Genomic DNA, 9549 nt, shown 5'->3' on the forward strand with positions numbered 1-9549 from the left:
TTGGATTTGTGCAAGTCAGATTCCATGAATGGCATGACCCCTCTGTGCCTCTCCACCTCCTAGGACCTCACAGGTTCCAGTCTGACCTGGCTTCAGGGGAGGTGCTGATCAGGACAAGAGCCCCAGGCCTGGGGTGGATGCTGATAGACCATACCTCCAGCTGCTCTGATGTACTGGAGGTAGACACTCCAACTCAGGGAACCTTCTTCCATCTCCTCCTTCTTTGTGAGCTGCTCTTCTGGCACTGGGTCAGGATAAGAAAAAAAAGAAAGAAAGAAAATGAAATGCCTCCCAATCAGCTGCTCCCCTTCCGGGGCCAAGAGGGTGTCCTGCCAAAGCCTTCTGCTTCCCACCTTCCAGGGAGAGTGAGTGTGGAGCTGGGATTTACCTAGGTCTGTCCCTGAGCCGCAGGTTTTCCATGGAAAACATAACTGATGGTAATCATCGATTTGAACTCCAGAGTCTGGGTAGAGGGTCCCTCCCTTGCCATTCAAAAAATTCTGGAGGGGCCAAGCATGATGGCGCACACCTGTAATCCCAGCAGCTCAGGAGGCTGAGACAGGAGGATCTCAAGTTCAAAGCCAGCAGCAACTGAGCAAGGTGATAGGCAACTCAGTGAGACCCTGTCTCAAAAAAAAAAAAAAAAAATACAAAAAAAGCCTGGGGATATGGCTTAGTGGTCAAGTGCCCCTGAGTTCAATCCCCAGTACAAAACAAAACAAAATCCCTGGAGGGTCCACCATTCCCATGTGCTTAATGGGTTGAGAGAGGCAGAAGGAGCAAATGAAGCAACAGTGACATGGGACCAGAAAGTCTGGGTTCCAGAATGGTCACCATGTCACTGTGAAACCTCAGACAGATCACTTAACTTGTTTTACCATCTGAAAAACAGCAGGCCTGGATGGTTGCAAGATGCTCTGCAGCAATACATATTTGAGACAACTTTTCAAAAAACAGTCACGACATCGGTCTAGGCAGACATTGGCCTGGAGCATGGGCTACAGAACAGTGCCTAGAAACACCAGTAGGTGGGCTGGGGGTGTGGCTCAAGCGGTAGCACGCTCGCCTGGCATGCATGAGGAGCTGGTTCGATCCTCAGCACCAAATACAAATAAAATAAAGATTTGTGTCCACCAAAAACTAAAAAAAAGTAAATATTTTTAAAAATTCTCTCTCTCTCTCTAAAAAAGAAAGAAAGAAAGAAATACTAGTAGGTACCTCTGATAATAACAGCAACCACCTGCACAGCCATGAATGTCTGTTGTGTCTGCCTGACATTCTCCCTTCTACTAAAACAGAACCCCAATATTTCCTGGGAAGAGACTCCCTTCCTAAAATTCAAATCCTGGGAAAAACTAGAGTAAGGTAGAAAATCTTGCAATAGGCTTTTACCAAAAAGACTCTGCATTTGTTACTGCTGCTTGAAGCACCCTAAAGATGCTGATTCCTAATTCTTCTCCTTTTCCCTTTATTCTATGGTCCACACCCTGTCCTGCCAAGACATTATCTTTCTGTCTATATTAGCCCAAATCTGTTTCTGACCCTGGCAGCGGAAGACTAATGGTGACAGGAAACTACAATGGGCCATGCACTGTGCTGGGAATTTCCCTAGACCTGACCTCATCTAATCTCTACTACAACCCTGCAAAGTCCGTACTATTATCTCCACTTTTGCCAGTGGGGGTTCCCAGAGCTTGTGCCACTTGGCTGGGATCCCACAGTTTTGTAAGCAGCAGAACTGCGTTTCAATTCAAGAATGAATTTTCTTTTTCTTTTATCTGTTCTAGTAAGTTAAGAACCATTTTTCTTGAAGGGAAAATCTTTCCCTTGCGCTACCCTGCCTCAGACAAGAGGCTGATCTCCAACACCTTTGCTCACAGCATTTATTCTCTTTGTTTATTAATTTTTTATTTATATGAGACAGTGGAATGCATTACAATTCTTATTACACATATAGAGCACAGTTTTTCATATCTCTGGTTGTATACAAAGTATATTCACACAGATTTGTGTCCTCATACATGTACTTTGGATAATCATGTCCATCACATTCCACCATCATTTTTAACCCCATGTCCCCTCCCTTCCCCTCCCACTCCTCTGCCCTATCTAAAGTTCATCTATTCCTCCCACACTCCCTCTCCCTCTCCCACTATGAATCAGCCTCCTTATATCAGAGAAAACATTCAGGATTTGTTTTTTTGTGACTGGCTAACTTCACTTAGCATTATCTTCTCCAACTCCATCCATTTACCTGCAAATGCCATGATTTTATTCTCTTTTATTGCTGAGTAATATTCCATTGTGTATCTATGCCACATTTTTTATCCATCTACTGAAGGGCATCTAGGTTCTACAGTTTAGCTACTGTGAATTGTGCTGCTATAAACATTTATGTGGCTGTGTCCCTGTAGAATGATGTTTTTAAGTCCTTTGGGTAAAGTCCATTTAGGTCAAATGGTGGTTCATATTCCCAATTTTCCAAGAAATCTCCACACTGCTTTCCATATTGGCTGTAGCAATTTGCAGTCCCACCAGCAGTGTATGAGTATGACTTTTCCCCCACATTCTCTCCAACACTTATTGTTGTTTGTATTCTTAATAGCTGCCATTCTGACTAAAGTGAGATGAAATCTTAGAGTGGTTTTGATTTGCATTTCTCTAATTGCTAGAGATGTTGAACATTTTTTCATATATTTGGTGATTAATTATATATCATCTTAGGAATGATCCTCCTGATGTCTTGCAAAGCCGCAGCAGGCTCCACAGCAGTCACTTCCTGGATGGGATGCTTCAGGCCCCCTGATCACCACCACCCTTACCCTGGTCCTCAATGACTCCAAGCTGTAACCCGTGTGTGAGAACATTTAGGATCTAGCATAGAGAGGGAAGTGGCCCGGGAAGACATGAACCTGGCATTTCTTCCAGGACCTCAGAGGAACCCGGAATGGAGGCATCCTGGAGATTTCCTCTCATCCTTACCAACATTCTCCTTGAGGGGCTCTTCCTTGCCGGTAGCCAGAGCCTGAACTGCTTCCTGTGGGTTCTCTGCAGTCTCTGCTGCCTCCTGCAGTGTGTCCTGGGAAGAGAGTCCAGGCGCCTGGTGAAGGAAGGGTGCTCTGCTCTTCCCAGGGAGCCAGAGCTGGGCGGGGCGGAAATCACCTGCAAGGCGTCCTCCCGCATCTTCTGCACCAGCTGGGCATACCGCCCCCCTTTCTGCATTAACTCTCCGTGAGTTCCATTTTCACAGATCTTCCCATCTTCCAGCAAAATGATCTGGTCGCAAAACTCTAAGTACTGGGCAATCAAAAGCAATAAGGTCTTCAGTAAGTATATGTGAGGGTGTTCGACTTCATTATTCATCGGGGAAAATGTAAATTTAAATGATAATAAATATTAGTTTGTACCACCAGATTGGCAAAAACTCACAAGTCAGACAACCCCATGTATTGGCGACAATCCAAGTGGTTTGGTTTGGATGTGAGTTGTCCTCCAAAAGCTCACAGGTGAGACAATGCAAGAAGGTTCAGAGAGTTGTGAGAGTCTTAACCCAATCAGTGAATTAATCCTTTAACAGGGATTAACTGAGTGGTAACTGAAGTGGTGGGGTATGGCCAGAGGAGGTGGGAATTAGGGTGTGGCTTTAGTGTATACATTTGTATCTGGAAAGTAGATTCTCTCTCCCTGCTTCTTGATCACCATGATGTGAGCAGCTTCCTCCACTACACTCTTCCACCATGATGGTCACCTCACCTCCAGCCCTGAGGAATGGAGCTGCCCTTCTATGGACTAAGACCTCTGAAACCATGAGCCCTCGAATAAACTTTTCCTCCTCTATAATTGTTCTGGTCTGGTCCTAGCAGTGAAAAAGCTGACTAAAACGTCAAAGTAAGGAGAATTCTCATAAAGTGCTGGGAGATGGTAGGTTGGCACAGATACTTTGGAGGCTATTTAAAAATACCTAGTAACGTGCAAGGTGGTTTCGGTTTGGGGAAACTGGGGACCAATTCCAGGGCCTCCCACATGTTACTATACCCCTAGCCCTTAAGATTTTTGAAGAATCATGAACAACTGATTCCTAAAACCCTATCCTAAAATAAAAACCTCTCAAACCTATTTGCAAGGTCAGTTGTAAATACACACACACACACACACACACACACACACACACACACATATAGATAAAGGTGAAAATGGGAAACAAAAGTTCATGTGGGAGAAATGAATTCTAATATGTTCAAATACTGGAACACTATACCAGTGAGAATTCAACAAAGTTACCCATTATCAACATGGGAGATCTCAAAAACAAAAAGTTAAGTGAAAAAAATATTGAAGGACACAGAAAGTAAAATATCAATAATATAACATTTAAAATATACAAAGGGTGCCAGACACAGTGACTCACACCTGTAACCCCAGTGACTTGGGAGGCTGAGGCAGGGAGATCTCAAGTTCCAGCAACTTAGTGAGGCCCTAAGCAACTTAAGGAGACCCTGTCTGAAAATAAAAAAGTAAAAAGGGCTGGGGATGTAGCTCAGTGGCAAAGCAATGTTGGCTTCAATCCCAGTACCAAATATATTAAAAATACACACACACATATATGTATAGATATGAAACTTTGTCGTGTTTAGAGATTCCTATATGTATTGTAAAAGCATGAAGACCATAAGCAATGAAGTAAGGCTTTTTAGCAAGAGGGAGGAGAGAGTGTGCAATGTAGGAGGGTAATCAATGTTTAACTGCTTACTCTGGGTGGTAGATACATAGGTTTTCATTAATTATTTTGTAAACCTTTTTTGGTCTTAAATATTTCATAGCAAAAAAATAAATAAATAGTAAGTCAGATGCTACCACCAGAATAATGAATGAAAATAAACCTCTTTTCTTTATAAATTATCCAACCTCAGTTTTTTGTTGTTGTTGTTATAGCACACAAAATGGATTAAGACACCAAATTTGGAGGAGTCTAATCTGAGATGAAGGGACAATTACTGGGAGGTTGTTATTATGTACTCTGAAATGATAGCTCCTGAGGATCTTCATTATTCATCAATCATGGCCAGAGCCCTGGAGGGGTGGTCACCTGCAACTGGTGGGTGACCAGTATGACAGTCTTCCCCCTGAGTGTCTTCCTAATGCACTCTTCAAAGATGCGTTTCCCCACAAGGGCATCCACCGCAGACAAGGGATCATCCAGTAGGTAGAGCTGATGGTTGGCATAGACGGCACGGGCCAGGCTGATCCTCTGCTTCTGTCCCCCTGAGAGGTTGAGACCCCTCTCCCCAATCTGAAGACAGGCAGCAAAAGGAACCATGTTTAGAGGGCAAAGACAATCAGTTGTGCTCAAATGGGTGGGTAGGGGTGGCAGATGGAATCCCCTCAGTACAGACCAAGATGTACCCACATTCCAGGGTACCTGATGATTTTCAGAATTGTTCCCATCTCCTAATTGAATACAATTTTTCTAAACCTGTCAACTTCTCAGGAGGCATATTAAACTACTAAAAATTTAGATAGAAAAATAAATCACTCATTCCCAAGAAACAGTACCTTCTTACATCTCCTTCAAGTTTTGAACTTCTATTGACTGCACCTGGCTCTTTGTGGGACCATCAGCCTGGGTTAGGGATGTCATCTAGAACATATGTGCTGTTTGCAACCACTGACAGCTATCGTAGCTTGGGGCTTTGCTGTTGCAGTCATGGGAAGGGTCACCTCCCATGGACCTGTTGTGTTAGGAATTCAGGGTGGAAACTGAGTCGCTGGGCAGCATGTTTGAGTCCCCTATAGATTAACACTGCAGGCAGCTGCCAGCTAGCCCACCAGGCCCTGAGAGCTAGGTCTGAGACTGCATTCTAGCCCCTGTCTGTCATAAACTCCAGAGGTGTGTATAGAGAAGCAAAGTTCAAAGAGTGGGAGGGCAACCTCTTGTCACTGCTCTGCAACCAGGTCACCACCCTGTGACCCTGGACAAGCAACTTCACCTTACTGAGGCCAAGTTCCCCATTTATTCAACAAATCCTTATTAAATAGCTATTCCTGTGCTCTTAGAGTCACAGTTAACACCTATTCTCTGCCCAACACTATTCAAGGTAGTTTGTATGAATTAATTTATTTAAACTTCAAAGTAATCCAACAAGTTCAGTGGTCTTATTTAAGCCATTTTATAGAAGAACAACCTTAAAAAGAGAATTAAGCTCTCTATGTACAAGGATTTATAGTCCCATCTTTGAAAGAAGAATAACAAAACTACTGCTCTCAACCACTCTGGAAAGCAGTATGGAGATTCCTCAGAAAACTTGGAATGGAACCACCATTTGACCCAACTATCCCACTCCTCAGTTTATACCCAAAAGACTTTAAATAGGCACACTACAGTGACGCAGCCACATCAATGTTTATAACAGCTCAGTTCACAATAGCTAAACTATGGAACCAACCTAGGTGCCCTTCAACAAATGCATGGATAAAAAAAAAAGTGGTACACACACACACACACAATGGAATATTACTAAGCCTTAAATATGAAATTATGACATTTTCCAATAAGTGGACAAAGCTGGAGAATATTATGCTAGGCAAAATAAGCCAATCCCAAAGAACCAAAGGCCAAAAGATTTCTCTGATATGTGGATGCCAATTCACAATGGAAGCGGGGTAGCTAGGATAGAATAGAGGTACTTAGGATTAGACAGAGGGGAGTGAAAGGAGGAGAGGGAGTATGAGAGTAGGTAGGATAGTAGCATGAATCAGACATTATTACTCTATGGTTATATAGGACCACATGACCTATATAACTCTACATCACGTACAACCAAAAGAATGAGAAGTTATACTCCATTTATATATGATGTGCCAAAATGAATTCTACTGTGTTACTAATTAGAACAATTTTTTTTTTTAAATAAGGACCCCTCCAAGGGCTCCTGTGAGGCTCACCCAAAAGACTTTAAATAGGCACACATAGGTCTTTTGCTCCTATGAACAAAGCAGTATGAACCTTCTTTTGTATTGCTAGAATAACACTTTGCATATAGCAAGAGCGTAATAGACCAAGCTCTTCCTAGATGACAGTAAAATCAAGATAACAAAGCCTCTGTTCTCATGAGGGGAGGAGTTTTACATGGATTCTAAAAAGTTAGCTGTAAATAGTGAAATACCAGAAAAATGTTAGTCAGAAATTAGATCGCCTCTGAGGAGCCATGGCTGATGTTCCCACGGCCGCCGAGGAAGTGCTGATGGATTAGTATGGAGACAGGAGGCGTGGGAAGCTGGTGGCTTCGCATCTTTGCAGGTTCTTTGTTCTTTTTCCAGAAAGAGGAGCTTGAGAGCCGCTCTCCACCTCTATGGGGCAGGGTGGGCTCTTTGGTTTCCAGTAAAATGAGCCCCATCTTCCCCCAGGGGGGAGGCTTTGTTCTTGACCTTGAAGCAGGGGCTGACAGTAGCAAAGCTTGGGCTATTTTGGAAAGGGAAAGTTGGGTCACTCCTCTACCTGCCCAAGGAGGCAGCCTGAAGGAGAGAGCACCAACCTTACCAGAGAGCTGGCGATGCTCGCCTCCTGCTCACCTCGGTCATGTCTCCAAACGGCAGCGTTTCCAGGTCCTGGTTCAGAGAGCAGCAGTGGAGCACCTGGAGGTACCTGCCAAGGACAGGTAGCTGAACATATAAGTGGCCAGACCTCAGACCACCTGAAGTTTTAAAGGGAAAGGTCTTGAATTCTAAGCTAAGAAATTTGGACTTGATCTTGGAGGCCTTTTTCATTTCTTTCCTTTTTTTAAAAAAAAATTTCTTTTAAACTAATGCATACACTTGTCAAATATTTGAACAGAATATTTGACAAGTATATGCATTAGCAGAAAAATCCAATAAAAATCAAGTCTCCTTTTAGTTGTGTTCCTCAGAAGCAGTATTTATTCAGAAATAATATATTCATCTGGATATACAGATTTATATTGTTTTAATGGCACCAATATAAGACTACACCATGAATTATTTAGCCATTCTCTAGTAATGGAATTTGGGATGGTTTCTGGTCTTTTGCTCCTATGAACAAAGCAGTATGAACCTTCTTTTGAATGGGTCTTTGTGTTCATGGGTAAAAATGTCCACTCATTAAATACCTAGCAATAGATTTGCTGAATCAAACACTTGGTGCATTTTAATTTTTTTTTTTTTTTGGTCAGACATTTCAAAACTGCTCTATGAGTTGTATTAGTCTTAAAGCAGAGCAAGATGAGAGCTGTGTTATAATACGATTGCCTGGAGGACAGAATGGAGGGTGGAACAAAGAGGGGGACTAGAGACAGAGGCCTTGGGGCAGGGGAAGTGGGAACTATTCCAACAAGAGATCACAGACTGGCACTGGCAGAAGAGATGGAAAAGAGAGAAATGCAAAAGATATTTAGGAGATAGACTTATCCAGGGTGGGTGACCAAATTTGGGTGATCCACTAAACTGAACAGAGCAATTGGGAAAGAGAAACTAGGGAGCTGGGGGCTGAGCAGACAGGGTGAGCATGAGTTGGTATTGCACATGACGTGGAAGTGCCTGTTATGGTTTAGATATGAGGTGTCAGATGGAGGTGGCTAGTTCAGACACCAACAAGTACATGTCTCGCTGGTGTTACCAGGGACAGAAGGCAAACCTAGCAAATAGTCAAAGGAGATCAGTGTCAGTCAAAGGAGATTCAGTGAAGTTGGAAGCATAGATAGCTATAGCATTCAGGGCAATTTTCCTGGATCCTCCATTGACTAGGTATCGCTCTAAAATTCCAAGTACCTTCTCCAGCAGGTCAACCTCAGGGTTCTGAGGGAGGGAGAGACCTCAAAGGGGATACTGATGGGAGCTGGCCATGAATCTGAACTCATCTCCTCTTCATTGTATAATCTCATTATCCCCATTGTTTTCCTTTTGACAGAGGGTCAAGGATTTAATTAACGCAAAAGAATGGTAATATTTCTGGAGCAACAAGGTGTACTGACCATTTTGAGCCAAAACAGAGTAGTAATACATTTCTGCAAGCAGCTGGGTTCAGGTCCTGGCTTTATCCTATCCTATCCCCTGTGTGACTTGGAATGAACTATTGACTCTCTTGAGGCCTCAGTTGGCTCCTCTGGAACATGGACATGATCATGACATCCCTTTCAAACTGAGCAGGAAATACAGTGATGCAGACACGCGATGCCTACAAGGGTTGGCAGTTGGCAAACCTCCATGATCAGCAGGAGGCCCCTCCTCAGACCAGCCACCCATCCCCTTCCCGAAGCTTACCTGGCCTTGTCATACTGGCCTCCCATGAGGATGTTCTCCCTGATGCTGCCCCCCAGGATCCAGGCCTGCTGGGGGACATAGGCCAGGCTTCCGCACACCCCCACTGTGCCTTCGAGCAAATGCATCTGCAGCAGAGTAAGTCCAGACTCAGGACCAAGGAGGGACAGGGAGTGGACCCTTCCTGGCTTGCAGCCCCAGGGGCCCTCTGGAACCTGGAGACCTTCTGATATAAAAAAGGGCTTTTAATGTGGCCCTGCCGGGCCCACTGGGAAATCT

The 9549-nt window shown here is 43.8% G+C and overlaps 1 protein-coding gene across 1 annotated transcript in view; it reads right to left on the bottom strand.

Annotated features, from left to right (window-relative positions):
- Window positions 1-5317, bottom strand: part of ABCC11 (ATP binding cassette subfamily C member 11) — a gene marked incomplete at both ends in the record, with an annotated part of 31168 nt that extends 25851 nt beyond the window's left edge. Inside the window, 4 exons of the mRNA XM_081273605.1 lie at window positions 155-244; window positions 2983-3079; window positions 3163-3297; window positions 5087-5317. Of these exons, the coding sequence (XP_081129731.1) occupies window positions 155-244; window positions 2983-3079; window positions 3163-3297; window positions 5087-5317 (553 nt within the window). The remainder of the gene's footprint in view (window positions 1-154; window positions 245-2982; window positions 3080-3162; window positions 3298-5086) is intronic.
- Window positions 5318-9549: the final 4232 nt, after the last annotated feature.

The sequence above is a fragment of the Spermophilus citellus genome, assembly GCF_964194105.1.
Source record: "Spermophilus citellus genome assembly, chromosome: 18".
NCBI classification, from domain to species: Eukaryota; Metazoa; Chordata; class Mammalia; order Rodentia; family Sciuridae; genus Spermophilus; species Spermophilus citellus.